At 24.3% G+C, this 19,508-nt stretch overlaps 1 protein-coding gene across 1 annotated transcript in view; it reads right to left on the bottom strand.

Annotated features, from left to right (window-relative positions):
* LOC129612717 (uncharacterized) overlaps nt 1-19,508 on the bottom strand; it is an 87,545-nt gene that overhangs the window by 58,527 nt on the left and 9,510 nt on the right. Inside the window, exon 4 of the mRNA XM_055526473.1 lies at nt 18,807-18,920. Coding sequence (XP_055382448.1) covers nt 18,807-18,920 — 114 coding nt within the window. The remainder of the gene's footprint in view (nt 1-18,806; nt 18,921-19,508) is intronic.

The raw sequence follows: 19,508 nt of genomic DNA on the forward strand, positions 1-19,508 counted from the left end.
AAGTGACAACAATTCTTTGGAATTTCCACATATTTATAAAAGAATATTACATAAAGTCATAAAATATAATTAATTTTTTTTTTAAATATATTTTATTATAATTCTCAATTTGGTTGCAAAATATAAACTTAATTACATAATATTGTTAATAATCTTAATTTGAGTCCTGAATAAATAAAAAACAATTTTATTGAAAGTCGCATATTGTGCTTAAGAGTCCTTTATTTTATTGGTTTGTGGGAGTTTTTTTTTCATTGCTAATTATTAACCCATAACGGCATGAAAGGCATTTAGATAGATCTAATTCTTTATAGATAAAAATTTAATAATAGAAAATTAAAATTATTTTCATAGCTATTGAATTTTAAGGCATTAATCTTTTAAATTACGTATTAAAAGCAGGCAAAAACTGTGATCTTGCCAATGTCGAACTGTAAATATAAAAAATAACCAAAAACTACAATTCCGTCTGTCTGGCACGCATAATTTTATAAAAAAATTTACTATTGAAAAAACATTTGAGATTGAAATGGAATAAAATATATATATTATTAAAACACTATTTTTAAAAAAAAATTTAAAGGTTTATGAGTTTAGAAAAGTGGGTAGATTGGAAAAAATACACATTCTAATTGCTTAGAATTTTCAAAACTTAATAAGCATTCTAATTTATAATTAAAATTCAAGTGTTCTCCAAAATTTAAGTTCCAATAATATTTTTAATATTTTTCCTAATTGTTCTGCAACTTATACTTGTGATGAAGTTCAAAATGAATTTATTATGTATAATTAAAAGCAAATTTTAATAAATTTCTGAATTATTTAATAAATTTAAAAAATTCTTTAATAAATTTAAAATTCTCTATTAATTTTGAAAATTCATCATAAATTATAGTTATTTAAAAAAAAACGAAGGCAAAAATTCTATTCATTTTTTGTTTGATTTTACATGAATGAGGAAAGAGAAGAATGTTATAATATTCTAAACAATTCTAATAGTTAAGAAAAAATTAGAAAATGCGGAGGAAATACGAGGAAATTTCAAAAGATCGTCGTCCACTTTTTATTTCTAAAACATTTCTGTTAATTTAAAAAGAAAAAAAAAGATTAAATTTGTTTTTGTTTTTCCTCGCATTTTCAAATAATAGAGAATTTTTCATTTGAAATAATATCCGTGCCAATAAGATGATGTGGCGTTTTTAAGAAAAAATATTAAAAAAAAAAAATTAAAATAAGAATAGAATAAAATGTAGGCAAGCATTTTTGTTTTTTTTCTGTTTACATATTTTAATAAAAGTTCCTTATTCAAGTAGAAAATTGTCCTTAAAATGAAACAGAAAATACAAAACAAAAAAACATACAAACTTAACAATAAATACAATTGAATAATAAAACAAAAATTCTTTAAAAAAAAAAGGATTTCATTTTTCAAATGAAAAATTACAAAAAAAAAGAAAAAAAAACACGAGAATAACAAGTTAACATTTTCCCCCTTTTTTTCCTATTTGTTTTTTGTTATTTTTGTGTTTATTTTTTTCCTGAACATGAAATTGTTGAGAAAATATGAAAAGAATTTTTTCAATTTTTTTCATTGCATTCCTTTTTTGTGTTCTTATTGTTTTCTTCTCGGTTTTTTTATTGTTTTTTTTTGGGAAGTCCTTTTTATTAATATCGTGGCAGTATGAGAAAAACGTCATGTACCTATTATCATACCTACAAATACATACTTGTACAATTTTTTTTTACATTATAAAAGTAAATAAATTGAAATTTATAACAATACAACAATGTTTTCAACAATGTTTTCTTTTAAATTGTTTTAATTTATATTATTTTTTTATCATAACAATTTTTCATAATGCATAATAGAAGTATGTACATTCAATATTACACATCGCGTTTACAAAATAGTCGTAGTTAATTTTTATGATTGCTAAGCTACCACTATTCCAATAATACAGGCTAAATTTCCAGTTGACACTGTAAGCCTAGGTGGTTGTGTTGAACCGAAGAGCAACTTTTCTTTTACCTATATAATTACCATGCCGCTTTCCCTTTTTTACAAATTATTTAATTAATTGATAAATAATTTTAAACAGATAATTTTATATTATTATATTTTATAAAATTTTAATATGCTTCTGGTTACAACCACTTTATTATTATAATTAATGTTATATAATGGAAATTTCAATAATTTTTTATAATTTTAGAAATAATCCATTCGAAATAACCACCTTAAACCAGCCGAACATGCAATAATAATTTTCAAGTTAATGAATAGAATTTCTTGCAAATTACGAACCTGATAGTTCACGAAAGACAATTTGGTAATTTTCTATAATTATTCCACGTGCAATATTCTTTAAAACTTATTCTTGTTTTCAAAAAGTTTTTATAAAAATCTGTCTAAAATTCTAACAGTCTTAAATTTTGATTTCCTTTTTATTTTTAACATTTGCATTTTTGGAATTTTGTGCGAATCTTTGTATATGCAGTTGCTATTACATTTTAATTATTTTGTCATTGTCTGTTTGTTATTATGGAATTATGATTTACGAGAATTTTAATTATTCTAGGCATTTACAAATTACAATTGTTTATAAAAATAATCAAAAGCAAATAGAAAAACAATATATTTTTAAAAATGTTAATTGACTAATTGAAATTCTTTTGAATTAAACAGTATAGACATGATGTAGCATTTGATCCCCCTTATTTTTAAAGTGTATTTTAAGAATACACCGATAAAATCAGGGGTTGAATTGACAACATGATTTGTTGATTTCTTTTTTTATTCTAACAGAATAAAAAAAGAAACTGTGACTTTTCAAGTAATTTGCTTGTTAACGAATATACTAAAGAGCTTTCATACTTTCAATATTATAAATTGTGACAATATTTATTGATAAGGGGAGAAGGCGATTATTATATATGTTTGAGTGTTAATGTTAAGAAAACACATAGCAAATTGTTTGATCTTTTGTAATATTGAATACGAAATCACCAGAATCAAATATACATAATTCATACTTATCATGTCAGGAAGTTCAATCACCATTCAAACTTATTTAACTTGAGAGTTTCTAATTTTTTGCCGTGTGTTTTTCTTATTTTTTCATCATCAAATTCTTCTTTTTCGGCTTTCATTTCACAAATCCTCAATATTCTATTTAAAATAATTTCTTTACACAAATTCTATTAATTATCATCTTATATTATTAGAAAATTCTAATAAAGTAATAAATTAGTTAATTTATATAATGAACTTTGATTATTTTTATAAAGTTTCAAGGTAATACCTACTTATAGAAAAGTTAAAGTATAATAAAGTTAATTATAATTATTACGATATTTAAAAAAGTAACGATAAACTTATTCACTGTGTTATTTTACATAGTATTACATAACTATAATTATTTTAATTTTAGCTTAACCATTACAAATATAATTACTTTCTGAATTTAATGAACAATAAATTAATACTAATTTCGAAAGCTGAATTGATTTCAAATCAAACCCTAATTAATTCATATAAATTGAATCCTTGGAATGTTTCATAAAATTCATAAACAAAACGGAACAGATAAGTACAATAAGGGTATTAAAATTTATACAGAATTAAATTTACTCGTTTGTAAATTATTAGAAAATTGTTCCTTACTATAATTAAAACTAATTACGATCTTGCTTGTTTTTTCACTTCAATAACTTGTTTTGATTAATTTGCTAATGATTCCATATTTTTTTTAAGAAATATCTACTGTTAGTGGCCAACTATCCCTTAATTTTAAATTTCACATCAAAAACGTATTGCATACAACGTCAAGTTTAAACTTAGCCTTCCAGAGAGTACAACAACCAGAAATTTTTGTTATCAGTTATTTCTCCAAATTTATTATTTCGAATCTATCACTAAGGTCCGGAAACAGGTACTTACTGCAATCAAAACAGCATGGTAACTATCAATCCGTTTCCCGTTAGACGATACTTAAAGCTAATGCATTCATAATCCTAAAAATAACAACAAAAGTATATGTTTAGCAAAAAATGTCAATATAAAACAAATCACTTTAATATTAAACCCAAAAATAGAAAATAATACGATTCGGACGGGTCCCATTAACTTGGTGCGGAACAGTAAAAGCAGAATAATAGTTGGCGGGTAAGCAATGGCCAGAAATCAAGCGGTTGGTAGAAAACAGACAAAATAAAAGAGGATATGTGGAAGCCACGGGCTCTCTAAGGGAATGGTAACAGGCGAAAAAAAATATTTCGAACCTACCAGACTGGTTGGTATAAAAATATAAGTTTGACACAGTGTTTCAAAAATTATAATTTACAAAATTGTCTTTATATTTTCTAATATTATAATTTCAATAATATTTAACTTATTACAAATATCAAAATTATAATGTTATTTTCGACCCTATAAAAAAATAAATATAGAAAAATATTATTATTAATATTCGTATTCGAATTAAATTTTTTTTATTCGATAACATTTCTGTGTTGAAAATTAAAATATTATTAAAAGTAACTAGATATTTACATAATTTTTCAATTATTTACAAAATATACAGTCACACATAACATATTAATAAAAAATAATATTATTGAAACTGCCACGAAGTGTACAAAATCTAAAATATGGTAGCAATTATCAACAGTTACCTTAAACTCTAAATACAAACATTTTTCTCTAAACGCATAAAACAAATAAGATTAAGTAAACAAACACACAGTAACATAACCCAGTTATTTCTGTTTATAATTTTGAATAAATATTATTATTTGAATATCTATTACTCCATATTCTATAATGATATAATTATAATAATAATAATTATAATTTTTAAAGGGAAATTCAAATAAAATGAAATTCCATTCATTCACATTTTAAAAATATTGGTGTGTGTGTGTATTTAAGGATATAAAAATAATATTGTGTTTATGCACAAATATTTTATCGGTATAATAAAGTGAATGTTTATAATTATTTACGTATGGATTGTGTACACTAAACAAACAAATGCACAGTAATTATAATAATAAATATCACATAAATGTACACTTTTTATATTCTGCAAATATGTTTGGATTAGAATACCTGCCACTTTCATTATGGATAATTATATAATTATGAAATAAAGTGATCATTTTTACACTTATTAATACCGAAAAAATATTAACAATGTATCGTTGTTATGCTATATTATAAGGACCGTAATGTGCTAGTTTAAAAATATTTTAATGTATGAGCATATAACATTTTTCAAAAAAATTTTTTATTCAAATTATTCAAAAGTTATAAATAGAATATCCTTAAGTTAATCTGACTAATAATTAGAACTTATAGTATTTTCTTAAATATTATTTGTTAAATGAAAGCAGCAGCGAACCTTCAAAATCAAATTTTCTACATAAAATAAATATTTGTGTAGCGTTTAAAAATAACTAAACGCATTAATTAAGAATCTGTAGACTACTTTCAGAAAGGAATGTACGTGCCAGCCTTTATATGTATTAAGAAATGTGCATTCGTCTAATCGAAATGATCCTTTGTGTTTGAGATTGCCTTCAAATCCAGGAATTCCAACTCCAAAAATTGAACTTTACAAATTGAACTTTAAAAATAATAGTATCATTTTGAATTACAATCAAAATACAAAACCGCAAATAGAAATTTCTATTTGTAAACAGAGTAGTTCCGCAGTAGTTCTGCGGGGCATATAACCATACATGAAACTGACGAACATATGGAGCAAGGCTTGACTAAGTGTCTTTTATCTCTCCTATCATTCGCGAAGGACTTTTGCAGTTCACTCATATCAAAGGAAAATTGAGAAGATGAAAGCAACATATGGGACGGTTCTATCCAGTTCTACACGAATGAATACAGGGTTGGAATGATACCCTTCATAATTTGGATAACTGAGTTTCCATTAACAAGGTTTTCTTCTTATGGTAAAATACAAGTAAATTTATTCCGGAATAAAGATTAGTTTCTCACTTGTGGTCGATTATGCGTTTCTCACATTATATGTTGATCCATGGTAGATGTATATTTGTATATGCATATATCACTAGATTCAAGAAAGCATAACCAAAAAAATATTATTTTCTTCAATGTCATTTCAAAAAAATATTTTGTTTTCCATTTTTTACTATATGTACACATTTCATATATTGATTATAATTATAATCGTAATGATATACTTGCATATATTTATATGGGTAGTAATATCGCAACCTCACTAATGATATTATTATTCTTCTGGAATATTTTATACAAAAATATTAACAATGTAAATAGTCACTTGATTCACAGTAATATTTTTATTTCTAATGAAAAGAATATGTAAAACAGAAAGAATATATAAAAAAATAGAAAGCAATAAAATGTTTAAATACACACACATAATTATTATTCAGCTTTTAGCATTATATGTAACATTTATGTATTCTACATATACCTAATAGTCCCATCCTTTTTAGCCTAGTGCCTCCTTAACATTGAAAATAACATGTTTTAATGGTTTCTGTTCTTCTTTCTTGCTTTCTTTATATTTAATTTAGTTTTTTTTTGGTACAATTATCATATAATTGTCATAAGATGATAAAATCCTGGTCTGATTCATATCATTAACTTTTGTTGTTTGTTTTCTGCTTAAACACAAACTTTAATACTAAGTAGGCATACATAATTATTTGATTATGTATACTTGTTCTTACATTCCTATTTTTATCTAAGTTACACTATAAGATATACTTCTCAATCTTGTATAACATCATGCTTTCTAACTCTTTATTTTCTTTAAATTGCTTGTTGTTGTTTTATGGGTGTGAGGGTTGCTTTCTTTGAAATTAATATTTTGTAATAATGTTTTACGATTTTTATTATAGAAGAAAATAGGAATAGAAGAAAATTTTTATAGTACTTCGATTTTTTTAGTTGACAGTGTCAAAATTATTTTACGAACACTGTTAATATTTTAAAAATGTAGCAATATTAGCAATTTCCTTTTGGCAATAATATTTGTAAATGTTACAAAATATTCGTTTTATTGGTTACTGGTGAACCAGAACTTTTGGAAACTGGGTATTAAATTTCCTTTTATATCCGTTATTATATCCATACATAACAATTCATTAATTGCTTTTGTTATGTATGGATCATTTTGATTCTGAATATTAAGGCTTAGAATCAAATTATAAACCTATTAAAACACTTCCTAGAAAACTGTCGTTCCGTTGTTAATAACCTTCTTTGGCCACAAAAGCAACTAATGTAATTGAAATTTTGCTCAGATTCCTAAAATGAATAATATTAAAAGGTTTATATTAAAATAAATGGTCTTTTCGGAATCAATACCTTTCATTGAAATATTTTCTGTATGGACCTTCAAATTCAGCAAATATTTTCAAAACTGTGTTCATAAATGCTGCAACCTTTTTCTAATTTAAGAAAAAATGCCTTGAAATTGATCAATTTGATGTTGGCCGTGGCATAATGTCAACCTTTTGGAAACGTTTTCCATTCATTTTTCATTCATTTTTATATTTTTCATATAGATTCAATTCTTTTTTTCCCTTTTATTTAATGATTTCTTTTAAAATCCTTTATAAATAACATGCAAATAATATAAAAGGATACATTTACAAAAATATTATAAGTAAGTAATAATAATAAAATAATTCTTACAATAGCACTGTCATAAACAAAAATATAATAATAATATCTACCTACTTGTAACATTATTATAAAAATTATTTTATATAACATGGGTGTATGTATATGTATGTTTATCCCTTTAACATTACGAATATATTAATAATACTTACATATAAGTAGTATTTTATATTTACATTTAACATTATACGCATCACTTACATGAAGGTATCTATACTATATTATTATAATATATTACTGTTTTCAACTGTTTATATAGTTACAAAATACTTAGTATACCATGCATACCTTTATTATACTCGAGTAATCTTTAATAGTATTACATTTAACCATTATCATTACCGTTACCATTTCCGTTATATTATAATAATGAGTATATGTATATATTTCTATGTGTGGGTAGTAGAGATTCTGTTATATGGAATTCATCATTTTTACTTTCAAGAATATAATAGTATTTTTTGTTCTTGTCTACTGTATGCTTTTATTTTATTATTAGCTTTACTCGAGTTTTAATGCTTAAAACAGAAAAACAAGGAATTTTTGTTCCCGTTTTTTTATACTTAAAAAAAAAAACATTTTATTTATATTTTTTTGAACGAATTATTTTTATACATTTATATAGTTTATTACTGGGAATATATTGTTATAAGAAGGATTATAGATTTTTAGAATAGAATATGATTAACTGTGCTACTGCATAGTGAATGGTATGTAAAAGAGTACCTATATTTGAATCAAATCATAATAAAATAGGGCAAAATGCAAGATATTTTTTTACACAAAGATAATAACATGTAAAAATTTCTTTACATTATTAAAAAATTTAAATAAAAGATTTAGAAAAATGGATAATTTTTTTATTGTCTGTACCTTTTATTTAAAAATTTTTTCTAGCTTTATGTTTTCTAGCTTTATATTTGCTCCTAGCAAATCTGTTTGTTCGACCGGAAATACAGAAAAATCGTAAAATCAGTGAAATATTTAGGGGCTTCACATTTAAACCATTCTTTTAAAAAAAGCTTAAAACTGACAATAACTTGTTTATTAAAAGATTTAATAAAGAACAATGGTTTTTGAAATTATGAGTAAAAGTGAGTCAAAAATTCTCAACAGTAAAGCATATTAATAATCTGCAATTATTAAATCTTATCCAAATATAAAGACAGGAAATTACTGTTAATTATTTGCGCACTGTACAAAAATCAAATATTTTTTTCTTCTCTTAAAAGAATTCAATCTAATTTTTAAATTAATTTATCTGAAAAGGATAATAAAGATGATTAAAACTATTTAGAATCCTAACCATGATTCTAAATAGTTTTAATTATCCTTTACATTTTAAAATTTTTTATTGTATTTTTACTAAATAAACTATATTTAAAAAATTAATTAAAAATCATTATTAAGATAATAATTAATAATAATGTTCCTGTACTCTCAAAAGAATTGCATACAATAAAAAGAAATCTACATCCACAAAAATCCTGAAAATCATAAAAGTTAAAAATATCATAAAAGTGAAATATACGCGAAAAATAAAAATAAAATCATTGCTTTCATTAACATTTCGCGTTTACCATATATTCATTATAAATTTCATCAGAATTTTCAATCTAATTTTATTTCGTCCTTGTGATTTTCCAATGCTAAAAACTTATTATAAATTATTAAGAGCTATTTATTTTTATATATAATATGTATGTGTATTTTATGCATTTAATGCACATACAAAATAATTTTGAAATAAAAATGAGAAAGCTCAGTTATTTTAAACTAAACAAACAATTTTCACATTTTATCAATTTTTATTCACAAGGATATTATCGTATCATCATAAAGTATATATTTGCTTTAATATTATTGTTTTAATATTGTATAAAAAATGAAGAAACTATAAAAATGATAGCATTTTATTACAAATGAATTTTTTATTCATTTAGAAATAATGTTCATTTATCATTTCCAATGTCAGAATAAAATTAAAAAAAAAGAAATCTGAAGAAATTTTTTCTTAATATTATTAGATGATTGCTTACTTTAAGAATTTAGTACACTATGACATAAAATATAAAGTAAAAAAGAAGCCAGAAAAGAAGCAGAGCTCACTAATCAAACCACAATCTCATACAGTAAATGAATTAGAAAATAGTGCATCCTTAAGGGTTTGTCAATTCATTGGAATTAACATTACTCCACATCCTTCTGAGGGGTGATGAAAAATTTCGAAAAATTTTATTCATCCTTATCTTCAACAAAAATTTGAAAGAAACTTGGCCAAGCGACGATAACACAATAACGAGAAATTGATTTATAAAAACACTACATTAGCGACTCGTAAAGTACGAAAATCTATCAACAGCTGCCATTCATAAAATTATTGCATGTATAAAATTGTACGGCGATCTGATGATAATACAGCGTGTAACTATATGTTATGAATTACCTCTTTTATTTTAAATAAATTCAAAATAACAAGCAACGGGAATTTGTTAATATAAATACAAAATAAATTTCGCTATAGTGCCATAAAATTTTCTTTTCGAATATCTTTAGCATCACGTCATTGATTTGCAAGTAAAAATAAAAAATTTATATATTTTTCAATTTACAATGTTGCATTTGAATACACAACTCTATTTGAGGTGGAATTAAAATGAATGAGTTGAAAAAAATTAACACTGATTGCATATTTTAGATTCACCTTGTTAAAGAACAGCATAAGATTGGAAACCAACTATTAAACCTGAAATCCTCTTACGAAAAAGATCCAAATGAGAGCCATAGTTGTGGCTTTGTAAAGTTATTTCGGTGTGCTATCTATTAATTCATTGAAATAATTTCAAATTGTAGATATGTATTTACTTTAGTTATTTTGATGTCATTTGCGGAAGTATTCAACAATTTTAGGTGTTCAAATATAAAAGAACCAATATTTCCAACAATTATCATGCATTAAACCTCTCCTGTGTATTCAATGTAGAGTTTACATAATTTTATTGCCCAAGCTTTAAGTAAAAATTTCCACTGAACTAGGATAATTTTTTCATGGATGCAGCTCTAAAGTGTAGGTCTGACTTTGTTCTAATTTGTGTATGTAGATGACTTTGTTCTAATTTTTCATTTTCTATCTTTAGGTTTATTTACCCATTTTTCAATCTTTATTTACATTTCACATTTTACAGCATATTCATCAAGTGCTATTTCATGTTATCTTTCTGATTCTTTCTTGCAACCAAATTAGTTACAATTACCATAATATTCACTTTTCACTGAATTCTTCACTTACTTATTTTTAAAAACCTCTTTTTCTTATATTATACCCTTATATTTAGCCCCCTAAGCGTTTTTTTTATTATAATTTTGATGCAACTACATATTTGGGAAGAGTATTTGATATTATGAAGAAAAAAGGAGCTGAAGTAAGTTTTACTGAAAATAAAGAAATTATTTATAACACCATGTAAAAGGAGTGGTGACTAAATGTTAAATGCGAATCTTAGATGAAATATACAATGGAAGATGAATGAAATAAATGGATTGCATTTTTAAAGTTACTTATGCCATCCATGTCATCATATAACATCCTTTTATTCTTTTGATATCATTATTTTAGTTTATTACGAATTATTTTTTTTTGTTTTCCAAGTAAAAATTCTAAATGAAAAAAAAATATATTGAAAAGTTTTATTAAAAAAGCTAGAAGAATACACCACTCAGATAATGACAATCGAGAAAGGAATAGAGAATTGGATGACAAAAAAAAGTGCAAAAATACAATGACATTTAAAATAGATGAAGTTGATAATGGATAAGCATTTATTGTTGTGTTTTAAATATAAATTGATGGAGAGAAAAAAATAGAATTACTGTACACCTAATAATATCATTTCTTACAAAGAGAGAAAAAAAAATTCCATATGTACACATTTTCTTAACACTTTAATTAAAGTCAAAGTACATCTACTAACATTAAAGTTATACTAATTAAGAATAAAATGTACTGAAATTGGAATGGGATTAAAAATTTCATTAGTTCCATTACATTAATACAAATATATTAAAAGTAATTATATTAATTACATTATCTTACCTGTTAGGTACTATTGATTTTACCTTTGACTATTTACTTTTAGAATAAATTTTATTGTGAATTAAGGATGCTTTTTTTTCTTGTCACCAATATTTTTTTTGTTCCTGAGCCACATTAGAATCAAATTATTGTTTTTTCTATTTGAAATAAATGGTTTCGACTAAATTTTTAGTATTTTGTTGATTACCTAACGTATTACCTCCTCCACTAACGCTAAGCAAAAAAAAAAGTAAAAACTGAACTGTAAAAAAATGAAATTGCATTTCGAAACCAGTGTTCCCACTTGGTAAAAACAAAATGTATCCAATTTCGAGAAAAAAATGTATCCAAAATGTATTCAACCTCTTAATATAGAATTTTTATACTGAGTCGTCTTATTTTGTAATATGTACAGCCAATGCATTTTCTATTACATTTAGCTTACACCAAAATATTTCTGATACGTTCTTGTATATATTATGTTCTAGATTTGAATACAGGAAAAGGCAGTACCCATTTAATAAAGTATCATTCTTAATTTCTTGTAAAAAGTTCGAATACCTGCTTAAAAAAAACCCGCAAATAACATTTCTTGAAGATAAAGCAATTTCGCGATTTTATATTAGCAGCATTTCAACTGTTTTGTAATATTTATTTAGTGTTGAGAAATAAATGTGTTAATTTTTCAGCAAAATTTTCAAATGTATCCAAGCTCAAATTTAAATCAAAAATGTATCCAAATGGATACAATCGTATCCAAGTGGGAACGATGTTCGAAACACTTCACTTAGCACTAGTGGCTAATAGCAATATTAAAATCTACTCTAATAAGCTTTTAAATGTTACTGAAATGACTAGCCGTGAAAAAACGATTCGCAATGGCAACATTGTATCGTTTACTTGTCGTAGCAAGCGTAAAGCAAAGATTTTAAAAACTGTTTTAACGTCTTTGCGAAAAGACATTGGTTGAGCAAATTAAATTAAAAATTTAATTTTCACATGTAAGTATTAAACGCAAGATATTTTTTTTTGATTTCTTAAAAAAACTGCGCATTATTTTTATTATTCATTTTATAGTGAAGCTATTAATGAGTTTGAAGTGGCATAGTTACTCTAGACACAAAATGGCTGAAAAAAAATCAAAAAGAGGACGTAAATGGAATAAAAGCCGCAATAAAGAAATGCATTTTGCTCTAGAAAGCTTAAGTGTAATCGTTATGAAAATATCCCAACCTGAAATTTAAGAGGATTATCTGTAATTAGAGAATATATGTATGCAGAATACTCCTGAGTATAAATTTTCACGTTAGGCAAATAAAGTTCCATTATCAGGTACTTATTCAAGTTGAAATTAAATTAAAAACTTAAATAAAAATTGCAAGTCATCAGAATATTTCGTACTGTAAATTTTGTGCGTAATAGCAGTATTCTTTTAATATGTCCGAAAAATATGTACATATGTACTTACATATATAACATTTATTTATGTATAAATGTTTTAAATGTTCTATATATACATGTCATAATTATATATGTATGTGTATATTTATATGTATAAATGTTGTAATGTATGTATGTACATATGTTATATACATATATAACATATGTACATACATTAATGCACATATACATACATTAATTTGTCAATGCGTACATCAAAAATGTAGGAACTTAAATCTAATAAAACTTATACTACATTATTATTAAAAGAAGTACATATGAATGTACATACTTACATATGTATTCATACATTCTCACACAGTTCCAAATTATCAACTGGAATACTTTTTATAAAACAAAGAACATTCGAAACATTATTTAATATTAAAAAAGAATTCATTTGAACAACCACGAGATTTCTGAATTTTTTTCTGCCCAACATTTTTACATTTTACGTTTCATAAAATTTCCACACTTTAGGAAATTTTCTCCAACAGACCAACAACCAACTAGTATAATAAAATTAGATTAATCTGCTTGGCTTATTTTATGATAAATTGTAACTGAACTAAAACGGAAATATTTTATTGGAAAAAAATAATGTTAAATATATTTTTCTTTTTTTGCTCCCTACATTTTTATCAGTTTTCCTTTGATTCGTGTTTTTTTCTACTTTTGTATCAATCTCTTGAAAAACAAAAATTGTAAAAAAAAAATTAAAATAAAAAATTCCCTAAAAAATTTTTTACAGGAAAATGTAGAAAAAAAGGTCCTTTGATTCAATTTTTTTTTTTTTCAATTTCTTTTTAATACTGTTTATTCCTTCATTCGGAAATATGAAATTCCTGGAATTAAAAGAATATTTTTTTCGATATTTATTAAGGACTCGTCGATTGCGTACATACGAATATGTTTTTGGTTTTTTTTTTTTTTTTTTTTTTTTGTAAGGTTCTTCGGATCCTTGCAATACATTATTATTGCATATGTTAGTATTTTTTTTTTGTTTTTCATGTGTGCCTTCATTTCATTTTTTCGCTCCATTTTTTTTGTTTTGATTTAAAATCAAATATGTGAAATCGAATCAAGGATATGTTTTTTCTTTCATATTTTTTTTTTATATTTTTAATTTTTGTCTTTCGTTCATTTTTTTGTTGTTATAGTTATTTTGTACCCTTCTGGCTTTGTTTTCCTCTTCCTCTTGATTTTTTCTGTGTTCTTTTTCTTCCTTTGCTTTTTGTTGTCAAATAAAATCAGAATTTTTTGTTTTCTCCTATAATGTTTAAGTCATTCGTTTTAGAAAGAATTTTGTTTCATTTGGCGTATTTGGTTTACAGTAAAGAACACGAAATTTAAAAATATTGACATCGGAACTACACCTAAATTTCGCCAATTGAAATTCAAAAAGGATAAATTAAATATTAAATGTTCACTGCTAGAAGTTACATACACATTTTATTTAAATATTTCCTTTTTTAGGTTCACTTAAATTTGAATGGAATATAATAACTAATCTATAGCAGTAATTCGTAAAAAATTTTTTTCAAAAAATGAGTCAGCCGTTAGTTAGATTATTACAGGGTAAGAATCATTTTGTGTATTCTTTTTCTTTTTTTCAAAAGAATGTGCAAATTTCACCATCCCATAACCTTGTTTCAGAAGGTGACAAATTCAGTCAAAAATTTAAAAATGTTAATTAATGTTTCGAGTAACAAATGAGAAATTACATTTAATAGAGTACTGGAATTGTAGTAGAATTCTAATTAGAAAGTAATTAAAGTAGAAAAGTCTTAAGTATAGAGCATAACTTTAATTTAAATTTAATCGAGTTCATATGCTATGAAATTTAGTTTTGAGTTTATCGAATTTCGGAAATCTGATTCCAAATTTGTTCTATACCAGTGTTTAAGTTTTATTAATCGTTATTTTTTTTACCATTCTATTTAGTACTCGTAAAAGAGTTTTAAAACTCACAGAATTTTAAAAAATATTTTTTCAAACAATCTGGCTTCCGCCAGATTCCAGAATTTTAACAACTGAAATTGCAACTTTTAAAATATTTTGTTTATGTTGTTCAGTGTATTAAAGAAGATTTGAAAAAAAAAATTCTAACATTAAGACAAGAAAAAAGGGCCTAAACTGGTAGAAAATGTTTGTAAAAAGAAAATGAAACAAAAAACAAAATCAAAAAATAAAAAGGATTTTAATCGAATATGTTTTCTTTCTTTTTTCCTTTTTATTTTTTTTTTTGTATTTTTAATTTTTATTTTCCTTTGTAGTTCAACAAGTTGTTAAAGGATGCTGCAAACAAGAAAAGTATTAAATTTTTAACTTCTGATTTTTCATTCTTTGCTTTTGTTATTTTGTTTTCTTTTTTTTTGTAAGGATTCGTTTTTTCATTTTAATTTTTATGTTCTCTTGTTACATTAACTTATGTAAAATGAATCCAAATTCAAAAAAAAATTTACATTTTATGGATTTTAATACATGTTCTAAGGATTAACTTGTAAGAAAATTGAAAACATAAGAAAAATATTGTAAAAAAATATTAAAGACAGGAATTTGATTACATTTTTGATTTCCAACTTAAATAACAAACATTTGAGTGTCTTGTATTTCAAATTTTTGCAAGCTATAACTTAAGATTTTTAAGAATGTTTTAAAATTGTACAAAAATGAAAGCTTATTTTTGAATTTAATTGATTAACAGTGTAATATGGCACTTATGTATTGTGAGATTAAATGAATAATATTTCCAAAAGACTTTTTTTCATTCAATTTAAATTAAAATAAATATAGGTAAATACGTTTTAATCTTTTATGGCGGTTCATTTTAATAAAATAAGTTTTTTAATCGTCTGATTAATTATATGCAAAATGTATGTATGAAACATTTTGATTTTTCCAGATATTTTTTATTGAAATTTTTTATTTTATAAACATTTTTTTTTAAATTCGGTAAAGTTTATTAAAGAAGTTTTCTCACATCACATTTAAATTCTCTTTAAGAATATATATTTTAAATCTTGCGATATCATGTAACCGTGTTGAAAACGTATCTTCAGACTAACACTTCTCCCTTTTTTTTTGTAGGAATGCGAGTGGAATCAAGCTAAATAAATTTTCTCCTGTTTGAGCGGGTAAATTAAACTTCGTCGGCGTTATTACAAAATTTCACATTAAAACTGTTATTATAAAATTTCGCAAGACTTAAATAATTTTATTCTTGGAATTAAAATTAAGAATCAAAATGAGAACAAGGCAAATCGAATGGAGAAAATAAGGAATCAAGTTCAAAATTTATAGTCAACCGGTAAGTAAAATGACACTAAAAGTTTTAAGTTGTATTAAGTTATATATTTGTTTCAGGAGTTCAATTCCAATTTATTTTTTGTTTAAATTTACTATAATACTACCAAATAATTAAGAAGTTCATCACCATTAATGTACCAGTTGAGTAGATTTCATGATTAAAACAGGTACTATTTTTAGCAAATTTCATTTAATATAATTTTATTTTTATACAATCGCATACAATTTTTATACCACACATAATTACATAGAAAAGCGTGATTTGGGAAAATTTTTATATCATCCTATTACATTCTTGTGTAATTTAATTGTTTCTAGTGCAGGTGTTAACTTAAATTTTTATATAAAATTCAAAAATAATTTATTGAACCTTGAGATTATAAAAACCGGAATATATGGCATCATCTCAGTGATTTTGTTCGATAGACGAGCGAATAACAAGCTCACTATAGATATTGGAAACGTATAATGGTTAAAAAAGGGATGATTTGGCCTAAGTTTGATTACAGTACTAAAAGTTGTTAACGAAAAGTTGTTAAAGAATTTGTTAAAGAATGGTATGTTTCATAAATTTACAACTTAACATAAAAGTATATTAAAGAATTATATAGAAATAGGTTGCAGAACAACTTGTACATTGACTATAAACCTTGAAAACAGTGGAACGGAAATAAAAATTTAAAAAGAATTTTATTCCGTTATACTTACATTTATTTCACGATATTTGTATACAAATTAGTGTCTACTTTTTATAAGTATACGTACGATCAAGCAACCGGAATTTTTGTAGTAGGTTTTTTTTTCTTTATAACAAACAACAAGAACATTGTTGTAAGTAATTCTTGAAAGGAGGCGGATATTTGTCTTCGAGCTGTTTCATTTTTCATTTAATATATTTCATTTAATATATTTTATTTAATATATTTAGTGTGAAAAATATTTGATATTACAGAACCAGGTAGTTAAATTTACGTAGCCTAAACTAACATTAGGTTTTCCCGTGACTAAATAAATTTAAAAAGTGTGCCAGTTGACATTAAGAAGTTTTTTTATACCTACTTAAATGTAGTGAATTTTACTTCCTTTTTAAATGTAGTTTCGAGAGTGTTTCATACAAAGGACTTAAAGAACAGAATTGGGCAAAATTTTAAATAATTTTTGTACATACTTTGTAACATGTAAAAATTAAACAAGCTCAATTTAGACCCATGTTATTCGTTTAATCGATTCACTTTTAAAATTATATTGAGAAAATAAATTGTTATTTTGAAAAACACAGAGTATTTTTTAATCAATAGTATATTAAATTCTCATGATATAGCCGAAAACTATTAGTTTTTGCTAATATGAAAAATATCAGATATAATAGTAAAATAAAGTAATATGTGATTTTATGTAAAATGCTTTATTTTTATAACACATATTAAATACTATGTTAAATATGTATAAGTATAACTAAAATCTTTACCGCACGTCAAAGTAAAAGAGTGGCAGACATAATTTTTCTCGCTAAATTTCATTCAAAATTCTAACAAATTAGAAAAGAGTTTTATATTCTAACAAATTAGAATAGAGAAAAAATATTAAAACCAGAGCTGAAAAATAAACATCAAGTTTTAAAAGAATTTTTTAAAAGCTAAACTTTTCGCTGCTTCATTAAAATTTTCCAACAGGAAACTGTTGGAAAAAAAGCCACAAGTAAGAACAAAAAAAAAATCTCATAGACTTAATACATAAAATTTTCATGCAGAAGTTTTCTTCCCGGAAAATCATCTTAAAACCACTTTTTTTTATTTTCTGTCACATTTCAATGTCTTCTTAGTAAAAAAATTTGTTTAGAATACTTTTCGTTTTGATTGTTCGTGCATGTTCTGTTTGATCTAGCATGTTTGTCCTTTCCACTTAGAAGGATTTAAGATTTTATACTGTCACGGATTTTAGATAGCGTTCTAATTTCAAATTATTTCATTAATATGGTTTCAATTTTTCATTTTTTACTTTCTGAAAATCATGGGTCTAATATAATTACTGTCAAGACAAATAGGTTTCTTTGAACAATAAATGTTTTTGTATTAAAAAACCAAATTTAATCTGTCTTTTATATCTTAACTGTCCTAATTTAATCACTAAGCCAATATTAAGTCAATATTTCTATCATCTTCCTATGGCTATGCAGTAAGACAAAATGTACATACAACTTGAAAAGTACTCCTTTACAAATCATTAAACTTAGATTTTTCATAAATACAAGAGAGAAAACAGAAATTTGTATACTTTCTATTGTAAACTTACCGCCAGTTGAAACACATGTTATATTTATGGAAGCTCCTTCATTATACGGTCCCAGTATATAGTGTGGTATATGGTTACCACTATCATCTAATATAACCAAATTTTCTGGTGGTACTGAAATTGTATTACAAAAAGAAAAATTTAGAGTAAGAAGGTACATATTTAATATGTATGTAAGTAAAAAACAAAAACAAAAATATTTTAATATTATAAAAATAAAAATGTTTATTTAAAGGATATAATATTACAGGATAATAATAACAAAGAATGTTATATAAAAATTAAGGATATTTTGTAGAATGTTATAAAAATTTAGGAAAGAAAAAAAAATTAAATATAAGTTTGAGAAAAGGAAAATTGAGTTTTGTGAAAAAATTTTTTCTGTACATACAGGTCGTGATTTAAAAGTAAAATAAGGTTTGAAAGGTTATCTTACATAACATTTTGTATATTATGTATTATAGATTCTTCAGAAGAACCAGTGGCATAGATATATCATCTGTAATCGGCAAAACGGCACATTTGTGCTCGTTAAAGTTCCGAGCCCTGTCACACCGGTCACGTCAGCCAACCATGTATTGAAATAGGTGATACTTCGCTATTTAGGGTTTCTTGTAGTTTATTTTTTGGCATTTCATGTTATTTAGGACCTTATTTGCACGTTGTGGATCCTATATATTGGTCTCGTAAATTAGGCCAATT

The sequence above is a fragment of the Condylostylus longicornis genome, unplaced genomic scaffold (assembly GCF_029603195.1).
Source record: "Condylostylus longicornis isolate FDR11 unplaced genomic scaffold, ASM2960319v2 ptg000076l, whole genome shotgun sequence".
In the NCBI taxonomy this organism is placed as follows: domain Eukaryota; kingdom Metazoa; phylum Arthropoda; class Insecta; order Diptera; family Dolichopodidae; genus Condylostylus; species Condylostylus longicornis.